At 46.4% G+C, this 27,500-nt stretch overlaps 1 protein-coding gene across 1 annotated transcript in view; it reads right to left on the reverse strand.

Annotated features, from left to right (window-relative positions):
- LOC139386028 (histone-lysine N-methyltransferase MECOM-like) overlaps nucleotides 1–27,500 on the reverse strand; it is a 191,279-nt gene that overhangs the window by 106,706 nt on the left and 57,073 nt on the right. Inside the window, exon 2 of the mRNA XM_071131413.1 lies at nucleotides 15,788–16,143. Coding sequence (XP_070987514.1) covers nucleotides 15,788–16,143 — 356 coding nt within the window. The remainder of the gene's footprint in view (nucleotides 1–15,787; nucleotides 16,144–27,500) is intronic.

Below are 27,500 nucleotides of genomic sequence, written 5' to 3' on the forward strand. Positions count from 1 at the left end.
TTCCTTCTTAGTGTGTTTGAGCCAATCAGTTGTGTCGTGACAAGGTAGGGGTGGTAAACAGAACATAGCCCTATTTGGTAAAAGACCTAGTCCATATTAAGGCAAGAACAGCTCAAATAAGCAAAGAGAAATGACAGTCCATCATTACTTTAAGACAGTCACTACGGAACATTTCAAGAACTTTGAAAGTTTCTTCAAGTGCAGTGGCAAAAACCTTCAAGCGCTATGATGAAACTGGCTCTCATGAGGACCACCACAGGAAAGGAAGACCCAGAGTTACCTCTGCTGCAGAGGATAAGTTTATTAGAGTTAACTGCACCTCTGATTGTAGAGCAAATAAATGCTTCACAGAGTTCAAGTAACAGACACATCTCAACATCAACTGTTCAGAGGAAACTGCATGAATCAGGACTTCATGGTCGAATTGCTGCAACGAAACCACAACTAAATGACACCAATAATAAGAAGAGAGTTGCTTGGGCCAAGAAACACGAGCAATGGGCATTAGACCGGTGGAAATCTGTCCTTTGGTCTGATGAGTCCAAATTTGAGATTTTTGGTTCCAACCGCTGTGTCTTTGTGAGACGCAAAGTAGGTGAATGGATGATCTCTGAATGTGTGCTTCCCACCGTGAAGCATGGGGAGGTGTGATGGTGCTTGCTGGTGACACTGTCTGTGATTCATTTCAAATTCAAGGCACACTTAACCAGCTTAACCAGACCTCAACCCAATTGAGATGGTTTGGGATGAGTTGGACCGCAGAGTGAAGGAAAAGCAGTCAACAGGTGCTCAGCGTATGTGGGAACTCCTTCAAGACTGTTGGAAAAGCATTCCTCATGAAGCTGGTTGAGAGAATGCCAAGAGTGTGCAAAGCTGTCATCAAGGCCAAGGGTGGTTACTTTAAAAAATCTGAAAACTGAAATATATTTTGATTTCTTTCACTTTTTTGGTTACTACATGATTCCATGTGTGTTATTTCATAGTTTTAGTTTCTACAATGTAGAAAATAGTAAAAATAAAGAGTAGGTGTGTCCAAACTTTTGACTGGTACTGTATGCGTGCTAGGGCCTCGTGTGTGTAACGCCAGCCCCAGCGAACATGCCGGTGTGTGTGTGTGTAGCGGTGTGTGTGTCCACCACCAGTGTGTCCACACTCTCTATATGCTCTTCCATAGGCTTCCATGTAGCCTCATAGTCTCCTACTACTGTACATGATGCTGTGGGACAGAGACATAACTGGCTCAGAGGTCTCCCCTCTCCCCCCTTTTTATGAGCCTAATCACACTTATGCCATTTGTCTGGGTGGCGAGGGAGGGAGGGCTGGATTGAGGGGTTGTGTATCAGGGGCAGGCATCCGTGGCGCTCCCCCGGCCGTTGTGGCAGCCACCCCTGATTGTTTCCCTGACGACAGAATGCATCATATCCCCAAAAAACGGATGGAGCTGTCGGCCGGAAAATCTCTTTGTAGCCTTACTGTCAGAGATCATCATAAATAACCATGACATCAGAGCTCTCTTATCTATGGGCCGCCTGCTCGTGATCGATGGCACGGCTACCGCAGTGTAAATAGCTTCTAATGCCCCCATCTTCCCCTTCAAATAGGCCCCCGTTATTTATGACGGCCGTTTGGGTTACCAGTCCGGGCGGTGGACACGATTTATTTTCTTCTTATGGTTGCTTTTGAGTCTGGACCAGAGAGATGGGGTAGAGGGGAGGGGGAGTGATGGGGGGGTGTTAACCCGCCTCCTCCTTTCTACACTGCCCTTCCTTCCTAACCAACTGCTGAGGGAGGGGAAGCTCATCACCAGAGAGGGTGGGTTGGGGAGTGGACCTGGGTGCACCTCGCCCCGCCCTGCAGTAACGACGGGACATCCGTTACCCTGATGACAGTGAGAGTGGCAGGCCTATTTGCACGGCCGGCGGCGTGGAGTGACGGATTGGACAGGGGAGGCGGTTGGAGGCGGCAGGAGAGGTGACAGGCAGAATTTCCATTTGGGTGAAAAATCTGGCTAACGTGGCTAACCTGTCTGTTGTGTGGAGAGACTGAGGTACACAGGCCCCGGACCCAGCCTGTCACCGCTGCAGTAGGTTGAGGCTCCAACAGGCCTGGCCCATGAGGAGAGTCTGAGGTACACAGGCCCCGGACCCAGCCTGTCACCGCTGCAGTAGGTTGAGGCTGCAGCAGGATGAGGCTCCAACAGGCCTGGCCCATGAGGAGAGTCTGAGGTACACAGGCCCCGGATCCAGCACAACCTAGACCACCACACACAGTAGACTAGAGCTACACCAAGTACAACCTGTTTGCCACAGCCCTGGCCATAGAAATATAATTTCTAGAGCAGACATTCCAATTCAAGTCAATGTTCTGTGATGGGTAGACCGGCGGCCATATCGAGTGTTCCCATGAGTGGTCCAATCACATTGCTGTGGTCTGAGAAGCTTTCTCGCCTCGAGTAATTCTATTTCTATGGCCTAACAACCACACACAGTCCCCGACTGCTACCACTACCGACCACAAATCTCCCCCATTACCTACTACAACCCAGAATAACCACAATCTTTCCCAGGCACTTGGTCTTAACAAGGCTGTCTCTACTCTCTACTCATTATATTATATTAGCAGACTCCACAGACTTCACACACTGAGGGCTCTGTGGCTCGACTACAACACAGACACACTACTGCTGGTGGATTATGGGAAAAATCCACATTGGTGCACAGCCGCTTGGCAGTAGAACGATCTTTCATAGACAGTGGAATAACACACATGACGGTGCCTCATATTCATCATTTAACACAAACACGGCGCTATACGCTAAATAAGCAACGTTCCCGGGAAAAGTTTTACACTAAAAGTCTGGGAGTATGGAGGAGAGCGCCATTCCAGTAGGGTGGAAAGATAGACAGCTGGGCAGCTGCAGAGAGACGCACCAGTCAGAAGCGGGAGAAAAGTGTTACTTTGCCGGGAGCGAAAACCCAGGGGTTTCTGTGAGAACGGCCCAGGAATGTTCACCCTCACGCCTCATTGGCGTTCTCATCACACAGGCACCGCGGAGATGGGACACCCACACCAGATTTACGGCGGAGTCAGAAGCTTCACAACAGCATCCCAACATGGTCCCCCTGGGGCCCGGGGCGGTTGTAATGTCTTGATCTGTGTCCGAAAGAAAACAGTCGTCTCTAACTGGCTGACGCTGAGGTGGAGACGGTGAAGCACTGAGGTAAGATGGAGGTTGGATGGAGGATGGGGAAATGGGGTGTGGGAGGCCACTTTTGGTAAGGGAAATCCTGAAATGTTTTTTTGTTTCAGTTTTGCACCTAGCTGTATTAATTTTGTTTTGTCTAAGGTAAAATGGTGGCCCCTGTTTGCATGAACAGGATCATCATGAAGATGGCTGGTCTGGGACACTGAACTGCTGGCTGTTTCTATAGTTTATTGAAGTGAAAGTAGGTTGTGGGGTAAAAAATAGGAATCTGTTAGATAAATGAAGACCCACTGGGCATAGACGTCAGTTTATTTATTGATATTTGGTTGAGTTGTCAACTAACGTGAATTCAACGTGAAATCAGCAAAACATTTTACCATGTCATTAGATTGAGGTTAAAAGTTGTGTGAAAGTTAGAAGTTAGAAGTTTTCAAACCCAATTTACGTTTCCACACGTTGATTCAATGTCATCACATAGATTCTTTGGGTTGAAATGATGTGGAACAAAGTTTTTGCCCAGCGGGGAGGGACAAAACCTAGGCACTTCACTGGAGGAGGTCATGGCAATGCTCTCAACTTCTCTCCCTCTTTCTTTTTTCTTGCTATGATTTTCTTCCTTCTGTTTGTCACATCTCTTGGACTATCCTTTTCTCCCTCTTAACCCCCCACCCCCCACTCCCTCTCTCTCCTTCTGGTTTGGCCTGCCCTCCCACAGCCCCTCTCGGCAGCGTCGCTCATAAACCTCAGCGCTCTCAAAGGGAGAGGACCTGTATCTGGCTTGCCCAAAGAAACCCACAAAGGCCTTTTTGTCCCCTGCAGGAACTGGTAGTGGTTCAGGAAGTGTAGGCCGGTCCAGCAGTGCACCAGCCGTGCCAGGCGGTGGGTTGATTTATGGCTCTGGGTAGCAGTTGGATCCTGTCCCGCTGTCACTCAGGGCCAGAGAGGAGTGTGAAAGAGAGGGTCCCCATGGCTCTAAAGAGATTACAATGCCTGTCATAATGTGTCTTGGAGGGGAAAGGAAGCGACCATAAAAATGGGCCCGAAGAAAAAGAGGGAACAATCAGAGGCGAGAGAGAGAGAGAAGAGAGATCCCACAGCTCTGCTCTCTGTCCTTTTCTTTTTTTGTTTTGGCTGATGACAAAGTGTAATCGGCTGAGAAATTGATTTCCGTGAGACTTTCTCTCATCCTTGCGGAAGATGCTAACTCGTTAGGACTTGACAGGCCTGCGCCAGGAGCGGGAGACAACAATTAAGTTCGTTGGATGTGTCAGAAATGGCTGCTGAGTTTTAGTCCGGGGGAGAAATCCTTTCTGATGGATTGGTGCTGACAAAGCAGGCCAATGGGTGGGAGTGGCGTAGCCTCCCCGAGCGTCTGTGAGGCCGAGGAACCATCGGGCTCCATTAACCCTTATCTGGGAGTCCTGAGAAACAAAGTCCCACTCAGAATACCTGCTGGAGTCTGGAAAATCCTATTATGGGACTGCACGGGGACACTTTGGAACGTTCCCTTCAAAGCGCCGGGGAATCTATCTCCCAGTCAGTGCATGTCCCTTTTCTTCCTCCCAATCTCTCACTGACAATAGACACGTACATCCTTTAACTCGCTCATTGTTTCATTCACTCTGACATTCTCTCTCTCTCACTCTATTGCTCTATTATTCTAGCTCTCTCTCGTTCTTTCTCCCTCTCTCTCTCTCCCTCTCCCTCTCTCTCTCTCTCTCTCTCTCCCTCTCTCTCTCTCTCTCTCTCTCTCTCTCTCTCTATCTCTCTCTCTCTCTCTCCCTCTCCCTCTCACACGCTCTCTCTTTCTCAGCGGTTGGAGGAGAAACTTTATCTGTCCCACTTTGTCCGCGGATGAGTGGGCTGCATTTATGTGTGGATTGCAGGGTGACTGCCATGTCTAGCCCCAGTCACTTACCTCACACAGAAGTTTAGAAAAGAGTAATGCAAAACACATGAAGATATGCTTGCCGTCTAATCCAATAAGAGTTGGCTTTTTATTACTTCATTTATTTCTTTAAACAATGAACAATGTTGGATATGAAAAAGATACCGACGTAACAAAGTTAAAATAACATTCCTGAAGTTGATCTGAACGTATACAAATAGCAAATATAGCTTGGCACAAATGAAACCTGATTCACAGCATATGTACTGTGCACCGCAATATGTTTTTGCTGAGATGATTTCTAAGAAAAGCACAACTATGAAATAAGGTAGTGTTATTTCAGATCTGACTGGAAGATCCCAACGCTTCCACACACACTCACTCAAACACAGCTACATGGATCCACATGTGTTAATGGGATCAATGTGTAACGGTAAGAGATAGGCCCTGAGTTAAACTAGAGTAGGGCCCAGAGTTCTTCTTGATCAAGTTATGTGGTCACTGGTAAGGATAAACTCAGGGCACTAATAATATGGTATGGGTCAGAACTGGGTTCAAATACATGTGTATTTGACTATCTGGTATTTAAAATACTTTTTCTGTGTATTTGAGTATTTTCAAATACACAGCTCAAAACTATTTGAATTGTTATTTGTAAAATCAAAACTGTCTACCAAATTGAACTTGACAGTGTTTTCAAATACTTATTTGAAATACTATTTTCAAATAACTGGGGTAAATGCATCACAGTGTATTTGAGTATTTTCAAATAATATTTGAACTCAGGCCTGGTATGGGTATATGTCAATATCAAGTTTTGGGTGTTAGTCTTAAGCGATAGCTCTTAGGTGTGCCACAGGGTACCGTATCAATACCCCTTGTGTTTCTCTCTCTCTCTATGGAGTCTACAACGACTCTCAGAACCCAGGCCACATAAAGAGGTGAGGGTAAGCTCACAAATATAGACTTTTCAATAACTTAGACACGCAATGGCTATCATATGGCTCAAATTAAAGCATTATGCCATAATGGCCCACTGTACGGGTTAGGACCTCATTACAGCCATCGGGCCTCTGCTTCCTCTCCACGGTGGCAGCTCTCCCGTTGGATCTCACTACCGTAATTGGAGGAGCAATATGGAGTAATTGGAAGAGGACTATGGTGTTGCTCTGTGTCAGGGTCTGAATATGCTGGCCTGCCTGCCTGTGTTTTAGCTCTTAACCTGGTAATGAGCTCTCAAACCAGACCCCCACACCCATTAGCCTTTGAACTGGGACAAGGGAGAGAGGGAGCGAGTGAGTCGCACACACATTTCCAAAGCTGACATGGTCACATTACACGCTCACGCACGCTCCCACACACAAACTCATATAACACACAGGAACGAGCTACTAGGAGAAAATGACACACACACATGCATATACATAAAAACACACACGCATGCACGTACAAACACACACACACTGCTAGGAGAATTCTAGGACATAATAACCATGTAAGAGAGTCTAGCCTAAAAGTCCTGCCTGGCTGTGCCTGGAGCGCCCGTATTTCTCCCTGTTCTCTCTCTATGCTCTGTTTCTCTCTCTCTCACACACACACTCTCTCTCTCTTTCAATCTCCCCCCTCTTTCTCTTTCTCTCCCACCAGGAGACCATTTGGAAACAATCAGCAGTGTGTTTAAAGGGAGCCCCTAGATAAGGTAACTGTGAGCTGGGTGGACGTATCCCCGCACATAGAATTCATCACCTCGGCTTCCTGTGCACCCATTTAAGGGTCTCCTCATTTTCACTCCTGTCTGGGTGACTGTGTGTGAACATGGGTTTTTGCGATTTAAGGTGTGTGTTTCTGAGTGAGAGTACATGTACTGTATGTGTGTGACAGAGAGAGAGAGGGTAGTGCACACTGGAGAAAAGGGTGATGTATAGAGACAAAGTGGAGTCGCAATTCAACGGCTCAGACACAAGACGCATGTGGCAAGGTCTACAGACAATCACGGACTACAAAAAGAAAACCAGTCACGGCACGGACACTGACGTCTTGCGTCCAGGCAAACTAAACACCTTCTTTGCCCGCTTTAAGGACAATACAGTGCCACCGAGGCGGCCTGCTACCAAGGACTGTGGGCTCTCCTTCTCCGTGGCCGACGTGAGTAAGACATTTAAACGTGTTAACTCTTGCAAGACTGCCGGCCCAGACGGCATCTCAAGCCATGTCCTCAGAGCATGCGCAGACCAGCTGACCGGTGTGTTTACGGACATATTCAATCTCTCCCTATCCCTGTCTGCTGTCAACACTTGCGTCAAGATGTCCAATATTGTTCCTGTACCCAAGAAAGCAAAGGTAACTGAACTAAATTACTATCACCCCGTAGCACTCACTTCCATCATCATGAAGTGCTTTGAGAGACAAGTCAAGGATCATATCACCTCCACCCTACCTGACACCCTAGACCCACTGCGATTTGCATACCGCCCCAACAGATCCACAGACGATGCAATCACCATCACACTGCCCACTGCCCTAACCCATCTGGACAAGAGGAATACCTATGTAAGAATTCTGTTAATTGACAGTAGCTCAGCATTCAACACCATAGTACCCTCCAAGCTCATCATGAAGCTAGAGGCCCTGGGTCTCAACCCCGCCCTATGCAATTGGGCCCTGGACTTTCTGACGGGCCACCCCCAGGTGGTGAAGGTAGGAAACAACATCTCCACCCCACTGATCCTCAACACAGGGGCCCCACAATGGTGCGTGCTCAGCCCCCCTCCTGTAATCTCTGTTTACCCACGACTGCGTGGCCACTCACGCCTCCAAATCAATCATCAAGTTTGCAGACGACACTACAGTGGTAGGCTTGATTACCGACAACGACGAGACAGCCTACAGGGGGAGGTGAGGGCCTCAAGAGTATAGTGTCAGAAAAACAACCTCTCACTCAACGTCAACTAAAAAAATGAGATAATCGTGGACTTCAGGAAACAGCAGAGGGAGCACCTCCCTATCCACATCGACAGGACAGCAGCGAAGGTGGAAAGTTTTAAGTTCCTCGGCGTACACATCACGGACAAACTGAAATGGTCCACCCACACAGACAGTGTGGTGAAGAAGGCGCAACAAGCCTTCAGCCTGAGGAGGCTGAAGAAATTTGGCTTGTCACCTAAAACCCACACAAACTTTTACAGATGCACAGATGCAAAGCTCTCCAGAAGGTGGTGCGGTCTGCACAATGCATAACCGGGGGCAAACTACCTGCCCTCCAGGACATCTACAGCACCCGATGTCACAGGAAGGCCAAAAAGATCACCAAGGACAACAACCACCCGAGCCATTGCCTGTTCACCCTGCTTCCACCCAGAAGGTGTGGTCAGTACAGGTGCGTCAAAGCTGGGACCGAGAGACTGAAAAACAGCTTCCATCTCAAGGCTATCAGATTGTAAACAGGCAATCACTGAGGCTGCTGGAGAGGCTGCTGCCAACATACAGACTTGAAATGACCCTTTAATAAATGGAACACTAGTCACTTTAATAATGCCACTTTAAGAATGTTTACATATCTTGCATTACTCATCTTACATTACATTACATGTCTTTCATACCCGCCCCGCATCATCCAAACCCTCCTTCACCTGGCATCTTGCCTGTGCCGCTCGGTCATTGCTCATCCATATATTTATATGTATATATTCTTATTCCATTCCTTTACATAGATTTGTGTGTATTAGGTAGTTGTTGTGGAATTTGTTAGATGACATGTTGGATATTGCTGCACTGTCGGAACTAGAAGCACAAGCATTTTGCTACACTCGTAATAACCTCTGCTAACCATGTGTATGTGACCTATAACATTTGATTTGATTTGATTTAATGCTAGGGGAGACAGAGAAGACAGTTTGGGAGGTGTGAGATCTTAAAGACCCTTATTCAGATGTGCCATCACATCCTATCTGAGCAGAGACATACTCAGAGTGCAAAAACAGCTGGTGACAATAGGCATAATAAAGCATGTCTTATAGCATGTCTTATAGCATGTCTTATAGCATGTCTTACAAGGCAGTATTACCATTTATACTAAGTTCCTAAGATACAAGCTAATGGCACCTGTTTTTAGAATCAACAAACGGAGATTGGTTGTACCTATAGAGACACGACGTAGACAAACCTATAGACAGACGTAGGTCATTGTGTTTGACTTAAGCTCTGTGCATTTCCTTTGGCCTTCCTATAGGATGTGTTGCGCTGCCTAGTATGGGGCATCCGGTGTGCAGACACTTGTCTGGCCTGAGTGGGCTGTTCAGAAGTTAGCTTTAATGGAGTGCCCCAACCCCCCCTACTTCCTCCCTCCCCCTCTCTATTGTAGCCTTTCTACCAGGTGAACCCCGCCCACACCACCCAAACACGTCACCCTATTCTTCAGAGATCTAATAAGGTCTGTGACCCCTGACCCCTAAGGCTACCCGTCCCGCACCATCCACACTCTCCTTCACCTGGCACTGTTGCCGTGGATCTACCCTCTTCTGGCTGGGCCACTGATGCCTGTCTTTGTCCTGCTGCAATTCACTCTGACCCTGTTCAATTAGTTAACCTAGCTTCCCCTCCCTGCTGAGATACCACAGCCAGTCAGAGAGAGGGAGAGAGAGGGGAGGAGAGGAGGAGAAGGAGGGAGGAGAGGGCTAGGAATAGAAAATCGGGAAATCGTTAATTTGTAAAGTTATTTTTTTCTCTTGGGCTAAAAGAGAGAAGAGTGGCCTAGAGACAAGACTGTTGGAATGCACGCTCGGTGCTCTCGTGGAGTGGAATTCTCTCTCTCTTTCTCTTTCTGTCTCTGCCTTTTGAATGTGGCTCGCCTTTCCTCGCTCCTCTCACACGAGATTAGAACGTCAATAATAACAGTCCTCTCCCCCCAAGCTACCCTTCCACCACCACCAAACACGACAGATTAGACCAAAGAAAGGGATTACTAATCAAATGAGAGGGAGTGAGAAAGACCCCAACCTCTCTTTTTGTTTTGAATAGACACCATGTCTCCAAGACAATCGACCTCCAGTCACATTGGAGGGAAGCTCATCGCCCCGAAAGCGGGCAGAGTGGACAATGGCATGCATGCAGACACAGACACAAGCACGCACACACGCACACAAACTGTAAACACACACACGCCCCACAGGGCCTGTTTAAGAAGATGGAGCACACTCCAAGTAAACAGGGAAGAGGGCTGTGTGGCCCCCACCTGTATCAGAGGCAGAGCTGGAGCTGGTGGATAGGTGGAGAATGCAGGGATGGAAGATGTTGGCAATGTGTTCTGCCTGGTAGAGGCTGAAGTTAGGACTTGGACTGGGGACTGCGGCAGGGTCTGGAGATGGGGCTGGAGCTGGAGCTGGGGCTGAGGCACTGAAGCTGGGGATGAATTAGCGCTGTAAGCTGATTAGGGTGGCTGGGCACAGCTCTATTTCCCCCAACAGTAAGCGGGTTGGTGGGGGGGGGGGGGGGGGGGGGGGGGGGGGTGAAGAAGGTCCCTATACGCAGAGGGCCACAGTCGTGCTGCAGGCTGCACTGGAACAATGGAGCCCCCTTCCCTCACTAACTCACTCAGTGCACAAACACACACATGCACACACAAACATGTACACGGACACACACATGCACACACAAACACATACACGGACACACACATGCACACACAAACACGTACACGGACACACACAGACACCCTTGCTAAGACCAGGAAACAGAGCCAGGTTTCATTTGCAAGCTTAACTCTCATTACAATTAGGTGTCTGTGTGATGATGAGGCCTCTATAAACAATATGTGTGCTCAGTAGCAGTGTTCCTGTTCAACCTCAACATCCAGCCTCTGAGAGGAATGGAGGGATGGAGGGATAGAGGGATGGGGGGACAGAGGGATGGAGGGATAGAGGGATGGGGGGATGGAGGGATAGAGGAATGGAGGGATGGAGGGATAGAGGGATGGAGGGATAGAGGGATAGAGGGATGGGGGGATGGAGGGATGGGGGGATAGGGGGATGGAGGGATGGAGGGATTGGGGGATGGAGGGATAGAGGGATGGGGGTATGGAGGGATAGAGGGATGGGGGATGGAGGGATAGAGGAATGGGGGTATGGAGGGATAGAGGGATGGGGGGATAGAGGGATGGGGGGATGGAGGGTGAGAGGGATGGAGGGATAGAGGAATGAGGGGATGGAGGGATAGAGGGATGGGGGGATGGAGGGTTAGAGGGATGGAGGGATAGAGGAATGAGGGGATGGAGGGATAGGGGGATGGAGGGAGGGAGGAATATATTGATGGATGGATGGAAGGATTGATGGATGGATGGATGGATGGGGGCTGTTAGGTCACCACTGACTCCAGTACACTGGCTACTGGATTGTGACCCGACATTCTGCCTCTCTACACGCCACCACAGATTTCAATTCACTTTTTTTGTCCACTATTACAATTCATTAACGCTATAGGCAGCAACGGTCATTGAAACTCGGAACGCATCTTATAACTGTAAACACGACGACACCAGTTAGCCATCATTTAGTGGGAGTAGTAAGGGATGTTGAAAATGTGATGTAATGACTTCACTGTTGTTGAATTAAGACTACAACAATACACTGATACTTTGTTTTCAGATCGTTCCCAAGGCCAGGCCTTACTTGGAATTTGTAAGTACTTGTGTGTGAGAGAGAGAAAGAGTCTCAGAGTTTGTGTTCATTGAAAGCTGGTGAATGACAGAGAGGTTTATCCCTCCCCAGTGGCTGCAGGCTCTCTACGCTGCAGTGTGAGTTCATCTCTGGGACAGTCAAAGAGGCTGGGGCCAGCGGATTAAGGGTCCCTTTGGGTGGGAGTGAAACTCTTTTGGCTTCTTTCTCCCCCGATGACAGAGGTGACAGGCCGTCGGAGACACAGGACAGGGGGACAGTGAGGAGACATCTGCATTCATTCAAGACAACGGCAGAAAAAACACGCCCTCTCCGGCCCGCCCCTCTCCTCCTGAACCCAACCTGCCTAAAGCTCTACCTACCTCCCTCCCTTTTCTCCTCCTGATCTCAACCTGCCTAAAGCTCTACCTCTCCTCCCTTCTCTCCTCCTGATTCCAACCTGCATAAAGCTCTACCTCCCTCCCTTCTCTCCTCCTGATTCCAACCTGCCTATAGCTCTACCTCCCTCCCTTCTCTCCTCCTGATCTCAACCTGCCTAAAGCTCTACCTCCCTCCCTTCTCTCCTCCTGATTCCAACCTGCCTAAAGCTCTACCTCCCTCCCTTCTCTCCTTCTGATCTCAACCTGCCTAAAGCTCTACCTCCCTCCCTTCTCTCCTCCTGATTCCAACCTGCCTAAAGCTCTACCTCCCTCCCCACTCTCCTCCTAATTCCAACCTGCCTAAAGCTCTACTTCCCTCCTGCCCTACTTAGTCGTTTCTGGCTGCCGGTCTTGATGTGGTATCTGAATGGTATCTGAATGGTATCTGAATGACAACCAGCAGAGAGGCTCCATGCACCTCCTCCCCTCCTTACTGTGGCCTGTGCTGGAAAGCAGGCCCAGACCAGACCAGCCCACCTAATCCTCGACTCCCCATTCACCCAGCACTTCTAATCTCCACCACACCACCCACCCTCCTCCCACCCCCCACTCAAGAGATGCACAAAGACCCTGAGTCCCGGCCCCTCCCCCACCACCCTGCCCAGTGTGGTGGACCGGACCTGTAAACCGTGGGCCAGTGTGATGAAGCGGGAGGCAGTGGGTGAACCCCAGTGAAAACTCATTGAGTCGGAGGATAACTCTTTCTCTCGCTGGGCCCTCTCTCTCATTGTTGCAGGTGGGGTCAGCTGAGGAGGACGGACACAAACAGTGTTTGAATTTCAATGGGCCCCATGGCTCAAGAAAAGAAAGGAGAATATGGACTAGTTGTGAGTATCCAGGGGGAAAAGGATCACTGCGTGTAAAAGTAACATTCAACTGCTTTGGGAAAAGTATGTCCCTCATTCTATAATTGTTCCCATATAATACAGACCCAATTTATGTGACAATAATATATGCGATCTACTTCTATAATACCAGCATTACATACATTATAGCTATACCTATGTATTTCCAATCTATAAGTGATAAACCTGATCAAATCCAACAGTAATACCAAAAAATAACATTCCAATGTAATAGGGAGGCAACACATGCTGATCCCTGGGCTGTCAGACAACAGGTTAGTTAGTTTTGTCTTTCCACTAATAGATCAACCCTTGATAACACCCTCACCCTCATCACCCCTCACCTCTCCCCTGCTGTTTCCACTAAATGGTGCTTGTTCCAGTCCTCGGCTGAGATCTCATTGAGGAGGGAGAGACGATGGAGGCCGGCTGCTGATTCTAATGAAGAACACCAGGTTAAATACAAATAAACCCTGTCTTTCTTTCTTCTTTTCTTTCTTTCTTTGGAGCATGGCTCTCTAAAACTCTCTCTCTTTATTCATTGTTATTATTTTGACATCCAGAAGAAGCCTGTATACAGTAGAAAAACACACTCTCCATTTGGTTTGAAATGAAACCGTGTAAAACAAGCAGAGTTGTTTTTTTTAAATAGGGAAATATCGTAACGCTCCTGTGAACAAGGTATACATCTGTCGTGCAACCACATAGAAAAGAGAAGTATACAACACACACACACACACACACACACACACACCTGGTCTGACTGGTTGGGCTTGTTGTGGCCTCAGTGAAAAGCAGGAGGACCTCCAGCCCTCACAACCACATTGGCTGTCTTTTATTTACTGAAGCTATCTTACCCATAACTCCCCATTCCTGTAATCATAAAGCATCTCTGCTATAACTCACTATATTCCTTTATGAATAATGCCCAAATTTATGGTGATGGCGTGGAGCGCTGGCCTCCCTGGTGACAAACTTCCCCCGGTCTGTCATGGGCCCGGGCGGCGGGCGCTCACGGCCCTCCATCACTCGCTCAAGATGGGCGCTACCGCTTTATCGCTCCCTGGTCGGTGACATCACCCCGGCACGCCGCGCAGAATTGATGATGAAAGCAAACAGATCTATCTTAACTCACATTTACCAAATCAATTATTATTATTTTTTTTTACAGACCCTCTTGCTTATTGGCATATTGACGGTTTGCGTGCGGCGATGGAGCGAGGCTTTCTATGGAGGGGGACTTAACGGCGTTTACCATATTTAATGCAGGGATGTCATGACTGAATATCCGTTCTGAATAATGTGGCATTTCATCATAAATTCTTTACAACTTATTTACTTAATGGAAAGAGTTATGGGCCGCTGTCAGTGAAGTAATTAAACATAATGATACAGTGCTGCCTCCTCGGCCATCCCATCTTTTCTCCCATAATCCTCAGCTCCTTTTAAATACATATTATTCAAGCTCCCCATAAATTATCGGCGGATTAAAATTCATGAAACCTTTTTCCTTTATTTCCTTCCCTGGGAAAAAAAAAAGACAGAGCCCGAGAGCTTGTTCAACCAGCCGTAAATCTCTCTCTGGGCGAGACTCATACTTTTAAAATCATATTCAAACCCAATGTTAGTGAAATATAAAAATAATTTTAAAAATCAAAGAGGGAGAGAGAGAGAGAGGATTTCATTTCGCTACTGGGGCAATTGATGTGCTGAGTCTCATGGTAGCAGTAAATAGTGAACAAAAAGTTGCTGCTTGGAACAGAAACGTATGGCGGGAGTGAATCCATTTATTGGTCCCGTCGGAGCCAAACCCACTCAGTTAGACCTGATGGTCGATGATGCAAGTCTAACCATGACCACCGTTCCACCATCCAAACCAAATCCAAACCCAAACTATTTATATAGACCGGAGATGATATTCTACAAACACTGAGGAGTCAGCTAGCGTAAAATTGGGCTTAAGGGTTGGGAGCCTTCTGTAGGTTATCATAGTCTACCAGTGTTAGATCATCTTTTTTATTTTGTCTACACCCTTGATTTTATTCATCAAAAGGCATTGATACTATCTAGTGTTTGATCGTTTTATTGAACCAGTAGATAGTCATGCATGGTGTTGCTAGTGCTGTCTTACAGAAGGACAAAGACTTCCGAGTGTTTTCGCAGGAGTAAGAGGTCTCTCATCCCGAATGAGAGTCTCAATTAGACTGATACCCTTATGACCTCAACCTTCTTCCCCCTCCCCCTCCTATCCCCCTGTGTAAAACGAGACATGGGCTGACATAGACAGAGGCTGCACCTGACTTCCTAACCTCTGACCTTGTCCTGTAACCCCTGCCTTCGATTGTGTGGGCGGCCTGGCCAATATTGCGATTGGCTGATGGCCGCTGTAGGTCTTTAACTGGGGCTAAAGACAGGATTTATAGCTTTTCATTTTAATTGAGTTAAGAGCATACAGACCGCAGAGGGGCTGCCTGGGGGACGCTCTCTGTTACCCCTTTGGACTGGGCTGAGGTGAGATCACCTCACATCACTCAGCAACAAATGGCACAGCAACTGGGACACTTAAAACCCAGAGACCAACATAGAGGCAGAGACAAAGTTAACAGAAGAACTAAGACCTGCTCTACTCCCTCCATCCCTCCATCCATCCCTCCCTCCATCCATGCCTCCATCCATCCCTCCCTCCATCCCTCCCTCCATAACAGAGAACAGAGAGAAGAGAATCCCTTGTTCAGACAATAAACAGCAAATGTTTCTCCTACCTCCCAGCCTTGGGTGGGGTCTCTCAGGCACGCCCGCTGCTCGCCCACATATGGTCCGAATCGCTCGCCCACATCCAGCGTCCTCCGTGCCCAGATGCCCAGGACGCCACCGACACTTGGGACGCCCGACTGGCGCAGCTGGAAGTCGGGGGGAACAGGCAGCTCGTCCTGGGGCATGTAGAGGGTAGAGTGGAAGGGGGACGGCTCCAGGGGAGACGTGTCATCGTCAGCGGAGAAGCCAGGGGAGGGGTGGTCCTCTGCTAGGGGGGCCGAGGATGGTGCCGCGGGGTATCCGTCCGACACACACACATCATCCAGAACATCAGAGGGGTAGAGGGCAAAGTCCTCACCATTACCTGAAGGAGAGTGAGAGAGAGAACTTGAGGCTCTAGCATTTCTACCTAAAGTACAGCATCAGTGTAGACTGCTTTTAATTTGATTTATTTAACCCTTATTTTACCAGGTAAGTTGACTGAGAACACATTCTAATTAACAGCAGCAACCTGGGGAATAAACTACATCACCAAAAGTATGTAAAAAAAATTGTGGATTCTGCTATTTCTGCCACACCCGTTGCTGACAGGTGTATAGAGTCGAGCACACAACCATGCTATTTCCATAGACAAACATTGGCAGTAGAATTGCCTTACTGAAGAGCACAGTGACTTTCAATGTGGCACTGTCATAGGAAGCCACCTTTCCAAGTCAGTTCGTCAAATTTCTGCCCTGCGAGAGCTGCCCCGGTCAACTGTAAGGGGTGTTATTGTGAAGTTGAAACGTCTAGGAGCAACAACGGCTCAGCCGCGAAGTGGTAGGCCCACAAGGGCACAGAACAGGACCGCCAGTTGCAACACTGCTCTCGGTTGCAACACTCACTACCGAGTTCCAAACTGCCTCTGGAAGCAACGTCAGCACAATAACTGTTTGTCGGGAGCTTTGTGAAATGTGTTTCCATGGCCGAGCAGCCACACACAAGCTTAAGATCACCATGCGCAATGCCAAGCATTGCCAAGCATCCAAGCTGGAGTGGTGTAAAGCTTGCCGCCTTTGGACTCTGGAGTGGAAACACGATACGTGCCCGAATGCATAGTGCCAACTATAAAGTTTGGTGGAGAAGGAATAATGGTCTGGGGCTGTTTTTAATGGTCCTGCCTAGGCTCCTTAGTTCCAGTGAAGGGAATTCTTAACGCTGTAGCATACAATGACATTGTAGACAACTCTGTGCTTCCATCTTTGTGGCAACAGTTTGGGGAAGGCCCTTTCCTGTTTCAGCATGACAATGCACCCGTGCACAAAGCAAAGCCCGTACAGAAATGGTATTTGTGGAAGAACTTGACTGGCCTGCACAGAGCCCTGACCTCAACCCCATCGAACACTGTTGGGATGAATTGGAATCACTGCCCGACCTCACTAATGCTCTTATGGCTGAATGGATGCAAATTCCAGCAGAAATGTTCCAACATCTAGAGGAATGCCTTCCCAGAAGAGTGGAGGCTGTTATAGCAGCAAAGGGGGGACCAACTCCATATTAATGCCCATGATTTTGGAATGAGATGTTCGACGAGCAGGTGTCCACATACTTTTGGTCATGTAGTGTAGTTACAGGGGAGAGGAGGGGAGATGAATGAGCCAAATGGAAGCTGGAGATTATTGTCAAGCACAAATCAATAACATACTACAGTTAATAACATGGCCTTGCGAGAGTTGTGAGTGAGGCTTATGCCTTCTCCGACCCAGAGTGAAAAACCAGTCCTCCCCTAACCTACGACCTAACACTAAGGGCCATGAAGAAGGATTGTCTCTACATCTTCAATTGAACATAATATGAGAAAATATACAAGGTCCAAACACAAATATTTGATCAGTAGGGGTAGTTCAAATAAACAGGAGACGGAGGAAAGTGGTGCAGGGCTGTGATAACAGGGCCAAGTGTCTGAAGAGAAGGAAAGGGCTTGATTCTACTGTGATAGTAGAGTAGCCCAGAAACACCTCTAACAGAGAGACAGAGAGAGAGAGAGAGAGAGAGAGAGAGAGAGAGAGAGAGAGAGAGAGAGAGAGAGAGAGAGAGAGAGAGAGAGAGAGAGAGAGAGAGAGAGAGAGCGGGGTAGAGAGAGAGAGAGCGGGATAGAGAGAGTCAATAGTGAAGCAGCCGCTGGTTCAGATTGTTTGGCTAGCTGGGGCTCGGCTTGGTGCTGGGCGGGTCCCCAGGCTGCATGGTAGCATTGTGCTGTTCTAAACTGTTTTATATTTCCCTTTCCTGACCTTCATCATTCAGCCGGTGTGTGAAAACAGAGGAAGCTGAGGCCGGGTCGGCGGAGGTTAATTGTGAGTACAGTGAGAAAGGACACCACAGGCCGACCCTTGAACCCTCGCCGGGCTGCTTGGGACCAGGCCGCACGTGGCTGACTAGCCCTGATGAGGAAGTGTGGTCCGCTCTGTTACAACACCGACATTGACCACAGGTGACAATACACTTTTCACGCTATTGAGCCGACTCAAACCAAACTATGCCTGCTTTTCACATTGTCCTTTCCAGCATGATTCTGGCAACTATGGTGGGTGGATGCGTAACCAGACCAGCTCAGGTTGGTTTGGCTCATTAGTGTGAAAGGGTACTCATCTCAGATGCCACGGTAAACCCTGCACTACTACTACAACTTCTAGCAGAGCACTATGGGGCTCTGATCTGATCTGAAGTGGTGCACTATAGAATATAGGGCCCACTGAATGTCTGCTTGTCGACTAGTGTCTCTGCCAAAGGAGTCTAAAGGACTTATTTATAGTGCACTACTTTTGACCCCATAGACCCCTTTTTGTGTTTGCAATCATTGCCGCACGAGGGTGATTTGGCAGAACACGGGGGAGTCCTTATAGAACGCCAGCAAACAAACTATTTACATGTTGCTTCCAAGTGCATTTCACACTCGTTTGGATTATAATTAGATTTTAAGGCTCGTATGAATGTCCTGCTTAATATAACGTGTGTGTCATCATCGCAAATCAAATGCATTATTCTTAAAAAAAACACTTTGACTTCAACCAGTAAAATGGCTCTTTGGCCAGCTTTAGCTACAGCTTATCTCAAAGAGCGTCAGCAGTCGAGTTAACAACTGCTGCATCCGAAACAGTTATTTTGCAAAGATCACAACCAAATATAATCTATAGCGACTGTTCAAGCAAGAATCAACACATCATTGTAAGCGTACGAAAACCTCCAAAAGTTATTTTGTTTAGAAGTAATAAAAATGTAAATCTAGGCTATGTTGCATTGGCGCAGATGGCAATGGCTTCTTACTAAATCCAAGAGTAGAGCATCTGTTCTTGACGTCAGTGTGTGGTGTCCTGGGAAGGGTTCTATTACTTTAAGTCTCCTCCGGTCAAAAGTAGTGCGCTATGTAGTAGGGAATGAAAGTGTAATTTGAAAGTAGGTCTTAGCTATGCCTGACATACTATTCACCACATAACACACTACTTTAGACTACTTTATCCATCATACTGTATCACTATGGGGCTTTATAGACCTCTGGTCAGAAGTAGTGCACTATGGGGCTTTATAGAGCTCTGGTCAGGAGTAGTGCACTATGGGGCTTTATAGAGCCCTGGTCAGAAGTAGTGCACTATGGGGCTTTATAGACCTCTGGTCAGAAGTAGTGCACTATGGGGCTTTATAGACCTCTGGTCAGAAGTAGTGCACTATGGGGCTTTATAGACCTCTGGTCAGAAGTAGTGCACTATGGGGCAAATTCTAACTCTCACATTTGCACTTAGTCTGCCATTGACATCAATCCATGACTAAGTGAACATTACGTAGAAGTTAAGATTTGCCCATTCCTTGTAGGGAATGAAGGTGTAATTTGAGAGCGGGTCTTAGCCAGGCCTGCCGGGCCTCCTGCTCTGGGCCCAGGGAGGACAGACAGACAGGAAACCCTCCACAGGAAGCAGCCTCTCCCCCTGTGACTGTGGCAGGCTGTGGCTAACGCGCCCTGACAAGCTGGGAGGGTCGGTGGGGAGGTGGGGTTGCTAATGAGGCTGTAGCTACACATCCCTGTGCCTCGGTACATTCCTGAACGGCTGTGTGACACCGCACCGCTGCGCTGTCAGCCTGGAATCTTTGATCCACACACACAGATGCACACACGGACGCACACACATAGAGACACAGACGCATGCATAAACACACACAGATGCACGCACACATACACACACACCTCAACCACCATCCAAACTCTCTACTTAGATGTCCATAATGTAGTTTATTAAAATAAAATCATGTTGAATTATTTCCATGGAAATATTTTGAAATGCCTCTCAGATCACACACTAATGTTAATGAGAAAAGTGGTGTTATCATTCACACCACCTAACAACCTCGGAAGACCCACCACATCAGGAAGAACAGAGGAAGTTGTCAGATGACGTCCAGATGACGAGTTGTAGATTAGGGCTGTCAGAGACTCAATCTCACAGAGAGAGACAGACGGAAAGACAAGGAGAATGGACGCCATCTGTCAAGTCGTTGTTTTGCTGGACCTCCCACTGGTCACTGCTCCCCTCAATACTGAGACAGAATACGTACAGTTGAAGTCGGAAGTTTACATACACTTAGGTTGGAGTCATTAAAACTTGTTTACACTCCACAAATTTCACAAACTATTTTAGGTTGGATAAGGTGTCATTAAAACTTGATTTGATTTTTGTTTTTGCAGGCAGCGAACAACCACTCCACAAATTTCTTGTCTAACAAAGTCTATTTGGCAAGTCGGTTCAACTGACGGGATGAGGTCAATGTCCTTCCAGGATACCCGGGCCAAGACTTAGATTGTAGGACTGCCGGGGTGTTAAGCATATCCCAGTTTAGGTCACCTAACAGAACAAACTCTGAAGCTAGATGGGGGGCGATCAATTCACAAATGGTGTCCAGGGCACAGCTGGGAGCTGAGGGGGGTCGGTAGCAGGCGGCAACAGTGAGAGACTTATTTCTGGAGAGAGTAATTTTCAAAATTAGTAGTTCGAACTGTTTGGGTATGGACCTGGAAAGTATGACATTACTTTGCAGGCTCTCTCTGCAGTAGACTGCAACTCCTCCTCCTTTGGCAGTTCTATCTTGACGGAAGATGTTATAGTTGGGTATGGAAATCTCAGAATTTTTGGTGGCCTTCCTGAGCCAGGATTCAGACACGGCAAGGACATCAGGGTTAGCAGAGTGTGCTAGAGCAGTGAGTAAGACAAACTTAGGGAGGAGGCTTCTGATGTTGACATGCATGAAACCAAGGCTTTTTCGATCACAGAAGTCAACAAATGAGGGTGCCTGGGGACATGCAGGGCCTGGGTTTACCTCCACATCACCCGCGGAACAGAGAAGGAGTAGTATCTACTTTGTGCATGACACAAGTAATTTTTCAAAGAATTGCTTACGGACAGATTATTTAACTTATAATTCACTGTGTCACAATTCCAGTGGATCAGACGTTTACATAGACTAAGTTGACTGTGCCTTTAAACAGCTTGGAAAATTCCAGAAAATTATGTTATAGCTTTAGAAGCTTCTGATAGGCTAATTGACATGTTTTGAGTCAATTGGAGGTGTACCTGTGGATTCATTTCAAGGCCTACCTTCAAACTCAGTGCCTCTTTGCTTGACATCATGGGAAAATCAAAAGAAATCAGCCAAGATCTCAGAAAAAATAGTTCATCTTTGGGAGCAATATCCAAACGCCTGAAGGTACCACGTTCATCTGTACAAACAACAGTATGCAAGTATAAACACCATGGGACCACGCAGCCGTCATACCGCTCAGGAAGGAGACGCGTCCAGTCTCTTAGAGATTAACGTACTTTGGCGTAAAAAGTGCAAATCAATCCCAGAACTACAGCAAAGAACCTTGTGAAGATGCTGGTACAAAAAAGGTACAAAAGTATCTATATCCACAGTAAAACAAGTCCTATATCAACATAACCTGAAAGGCCGCTCAGAAGGAAAAAGCCACTGCTCCAAAACCGCCATAAAAAAGCCACATTATGGTTTGCAACTGCACAGGGGGACAAAGATCGTACTTTTTGGAGAAATGTCCTCTGGTCTGATGAAACAAAAATAGAACTGTTTGGCCATAATAATAAAAGCGGAAATAAATCATTCTCTCTACTATTATGACATTTCACATTCTTAAAATAAAGTGGTGATCCTAACTGACCTAAAACAGGGACTTTTTACTAGGATTAAATGTCAGGAATTGTGAAAAACTGAGTTTAAATGTATTTGGATAAGGTGCATGTAAACTTCTGTATTTGAACAAGTGAATATTGCTGCTCATTTTAAGACATTTTGTTTCAAGAGACCCGTTTTCTACAAGTCAACAAGAGAGGGGGACATTTTACTGATGAACGCAATAAGAATTGGGTTTGACGTGACATCATCATATGTTCTATACTCCCTAAGAGAATCCGACAGTGGCAACAACAAGGCTGAATGGTGGGCAGCTCACAGACCAGGTCAGGTTTCGACTGACAGTTTGTAGTAAGACGAATCAGATGAAGATCATTGAAGTGCCCTCTGGAGGTAGAACAGAAATCAAGAGTAAAAAGGATTATAACGGTGTACAGACGGAGTAGCCATGTTACGTTCCCCAGTTTCTGTGCTGTAGTTTGTGTTTTTGTGAGTGTGTATTTCAGGAAATGGCTTCCTGAAATCCCCCAAGCAGCTGATTGGTCGACTCCATGGCTAATTGGAGCTGACCCCGCCACCTCGTCAGGATACAGCTGTATCCGATTACCAATGCCTTCTGAAACTATATAAAAGCCAGTGTTCTGTTGTTCAAAAGAGAGATTGCAGAAAGATCATTGCTGAGAGAGGAGGCTGAGGGTGATATACTGTGTTGGTTGTTCTCAGGGGAGATGATTAGTGTGTCCTGTATTGGTTGAGGGAGAGAGCTGATTGGTTATGTCTGTGTGTCAATAGGACGCAGTGTTTTGGTTATTGAAGTTGTTTGTGTTATTCTGTTTCATTTGTTCCCAGGGGGGAAGGGGAAGGCACCTAGGGAGTGCTAACAAGCTTAGTATTGGATACTGACTTGTCTTTAGAGATTCTGCCTGATGATCTGAAGGCCAGAATGCAGGTCTTGGACAACAGGTCTTCATTTTACTTCTCTAACATCTTAACAGATGAAGGATATTTCATTTGTGTCATTTCAATAGGAGATTGATGTTACAGCTACATTTTTCTAATGGTTGAGCCTGAGTATCAAGTCATCAAGTAAGATGACACAGGGACTCTCCCCTGTATATCGAACTGACAAGATGCACTCTGGGAAACTACACTAAGTGACATGGCCCGAGGGAAAAAGAGTCAGAGGATGGACATGATGACTGACAGCCTAACAGGGAATTACTCCCTGATCCAGCCCTCTCTGTCAACCCAGCAGACAGGGACGTAGCAGTGCCTCACCGTGAATTTGAGCTGACCTGGTTCCTGTAAATGGGCCGTTTTCAGAGGGACACAGTCAGTCTAGTCTGTGCTCCAGCACTACAAAACTCCAGAGTCCTGTGGTACCGTTGTAGATGTCTGGAGAGAGATGTTCTGATTCTGGACTCTGACAACTTCTCTGTGCACTTACCCGAGGAGGTGAGGGGCAGAGGGAACGTGTCTGACCCTAAGTCCTCAGTGCTTATCTCTAACCTTTACAGACTGACAGTGGACTATATTGGTGCAGGGTCAGGTCATGGAAGGAAGGGTTGGTCCATCCAAATGTCAATAGAAAACGGGTCAAATGAAACGAAGTGCAGCTAGTTTGCCGTCTTTCCAGCTTTACCTTGCACACATCAACAACAGTCACCCACGAAGCATCGTTACCCATCGCTCCACAAAAGCTGCAGCCCTTGCAGAGCAAGGGGAACCACTACTTCAAGGTCTCAGAGCAAGTGACGTCACCGATTGAAACGCTATTTAGCGCGCACCACCGCTAACTAGCTAGCCGTTTCACATCCGTTACACATAGATACAGAACAAAGAGACTTAATGACTGGGTCGCGTCTCTGGCAACCGAACCGATAGAACCAATGACCAGCCAGCTTGGGTAGTAACCCTATATTTGTGGCAGGACTATATCTTGTGGAAGGATGAAATGGTATGAATAACTTAATAAAAATGTTTTTCATGAAAATATGTTCATTATTTCTTTGAATATGACAGTAACCCGTTGTATAAACGTGATAATTCCCTCAAAGCTGGTGTTTGGAGGATATATTGGCACGGTTTGCCAGCCCGAGACGAATGCTAATATATCCTGCCAAACACCGGCGTTTCGGGCATTATGATTTAAATGGGTACCATGAGATCACCTTGGAAGCCATTTCTGAAGTGTGAATCTCTTCTCATTTTATATATGCATCCTGTTTCTTAATGCCTAGCCAATGCATACTGTAGAGTTTATCATCGCGTAATAGTGCAATGTTGAACCGGGACAAGAATAGAACGAGGAGAGAAATGACAGACAAGAAGAGAGAGAAGTCCAGATTGTTGTATTTGTTGTGCATTTCATTCTTTATATTGTGCACATCTTCTCAAACTTATCTTTATTCCTCTGAAATACCACATCCTATATGGTATCATGATTCAGTGTGTAATGGCATATTTTAAACAGCTGAGTGATTAAAAATATTGCTTGCTTGAAAAAACGGACTCAAACTTCCAGTTATTTCTTGTGGCATTTCTTATATTTCTGCATTAAGTCTGCATGAATATGCATGTGAGTGCACAAGTCATGTTTGAGAGAGGTTTTCTCGTATTTTCTCTCCAGTGCAATTGTCCGTCACCACGTCTTTATTGCCATTGTGTTTGACACATACTGTGTGGGCCAGCATGTTTAAAGAGCAAAGCTTTTAAACGTCTGTTGTGCCAGGCAGGGCCTGAAACCCAATGTGGCTATACCAGCATGTGTAATGATTTTCTGTGCAGGACTGTGTAACGTGGTTATAACCCTGGAGATTACGTTTGCCATATGGCTGAAACCGAGGGCTTTTAAAAGTAACTGTATCCCTCCAACTGGTCTCATAGTTTATATTTGATTTAGACCAGAAATTCCCAAAGTTTGGTCGATTCAAGCGGGAGAATTTTGATCCATAAACATACATTTCAGAAATGTAAATGTTTCCAAAAAGCTAAATATGATGTGTTGAATGTTTTAAAAATGGTGGTTTTATCTTCAGATGAGACATAAGTGTGAGACTGCAGTTCTGCTCAGATCCTATAGTGTAACATTTTGAAGGACAATGACCACAGATCAGTGGTCATAGTATGCGTGCGTGCAAGCTCATTCATGAGCACATGTCTCTGTCTGTCTGACCTGCCTGCGTGCATCCGTGTGTGTGTGTGTGTGTGTGCGTGCATGCATGCATGCATGCGTGTGTTGGTGGGGCCGGCGGGGTGGGGGGTGTACTGACTGATGACCATATACTTTTGTTTATTTGTTCAATCTTGGCGATTACCTCATCACCGCGAGCTGACGCCCTTCAAAAAGAGGCACACCAAAGGAATTCTGGGTAGAAAGGGGAACTCCAGCTAGAGGCAACATCCTGTACACGACGTTCATCAACATCATTACATCATTAGCATAGATCACAAATTATGATTTCACTACACAAAACCCAACTCTCAACAGCCAACGCTGTCCCTTCATGGTCTGTACTCTCATATCTTACGCTAAAAGAGGAAGTGACATGAACACTAAAAGAAAATGTCTGTATTTGAGGCTCATCCATAATACACAAGGCATTTTAGCATCAATGAAAATAATGATCTTAAAGCAAAACATGCCATAATTCTACACACACATGCACACACACACACACACACATGCACACAGTAGGCACACACTTCCAGTGTTCTGCCGCTCACTCTCGACACCAAATTCATTCCTTCTTATTAGGAGGGAAAACATTTGTACCCGGGACAGTATCTTCATGGGCGGAATGATTTTCACCTATGCCACTAGGTGTTGGGCGGACTCATACATCACGCCATTACCCGGAGCAGTGCCAGCGCAAGCCCCACCGTCATCAGGGAGTGAATTATAGATGATAGAAAGTGCTATTAATCACCGTGACAAAAGCCCTAATGGAGGCGTGACCCAGCCACTGCCTAGGCACGCCAGGGGACGCACCAGCGGGACAAAGAGAAACACATGTTTACAGAGAAATAAGCTACCTGTGGACATAGTCACACACAGACACAAAAAAACCACACTCCTACACACATGGCCTATTGTATCCCTCTATCTCTTCCTCTCTCTCTCCCTCTGTCTCTGAATGTTTCCTATTTCTTGGGATTTACAGTGTAAAAAAAAAAGCACAAAATAAATAGAAAAAGAAGCAGAAAGACAGACGTATAAGAAATGTAAATTCATCCATTGACATATTTCACATGAAATCTTTCAGAATAGAAAACACATACAGTCTTAACAAACTCTGATATTCAACTGAGTCTCAATCCAGTAGATTGTTCAGCTAGCCAGAGTCAGTTCATAGTGGCATGGCAAATCCCTTATCTATCAGGCCAATCACACATGGCTATAGGCATGATTGACAGGGGTCTTTCCTCATGACATATGGAAATGAACTCCTCGCCTTATGGGCGGAACTCAGCTTGTCTGCAAGGTTAATTTGTCCACCGTTTTTGACAGACAGGCGAAGGGAACACGCTATTTTACCACAGATCTTACATGAAGACTGGGACTGAGCGATATGGCCAACATTTAATTTTACATTTTTTGACAGTATGACGATATTTAATGGTATTTTATGTTTTTGAAGAATAACATTTCTGAATATTCTTTAAGAATTTCATTATACTTTCGTGTTAGATTGCCAGTTGGCAACCCCTCCCTTCTGAGACTAAATGACACTAACAAACATTACAATGACTCACAGGGATAATTATTCCGGTGTTCTGCTCACTGCATGACCTTGGGATACCATTACATTATCTCTAAGATCTACACTTTCATTTGCACTTAGCTATACATAGTCATTTATATTTTATAAATGTGTTCATTTTACTGATAATTATAAGAAACAAGATTCAATCCACTTCCTCATTCCCTGTCCTATTGTTGCATAGAGATGTAGAGAGATTTGGAGTAGTTAGAATGTCTATTTGCTTCCTTTTGAAAGGAGCCGGCTACTCTATCGGGAGATTTCCAGCAATTGCGCTAAGCTATGCTAACTTCAACAACCTCCGAACTGCACGCAGAGACATACAAATGGTATCCATGAGTTCATCTGACTCTGGGTAAGAATACAAAATGACATAAATCATAAAATCTCACAGTATCCTTTTAAGCGATTATTGAAGCTGGATGCAAAATGGCCTCCTAACATGAACCCACCACAGACATCTGGGTCATCACCGACATTACAGCTGACCTCTGACCTCTCAGCCCCACCGCTGACTTGGCAGGGACACCTCCTGACAGATGTTTCTCTGAGAAACATCCCAGCAACATCCCTTTAATGTCATAGTTATAATGTCTTCCCCTGACACTGCTGTAAGGGATGGAAATTTCTGCATAAATTGGTCATAAAATTTAATCTGATCATCTAGGTCACAACAATAGACAAAGACAGTCTGCTTAAACTAATAACACACAAATAACTATAGGTTTTGATGTCTTTATTGAACACACCGTGTAAACATTCACAGTGCAGGGTGGAAAAAGTATGC

Source organism: Oncorhynchus clarkii, chromosome 27, assembly GCF_045791955.1.
Source record: "Oncorhynchus clarkii lewisi isolate Uvic-CL-2024 chromosome 27, UVic_Ocla_1.0, whole genome shotgun sequence".
Classification (NCBI taxonomy): Eukaryota; Metazoa; Chordata; class Actinopteri; order Salmoniformes; family Salmonidae; genus Oncorhynchus; species Oncorhynchus clarkii.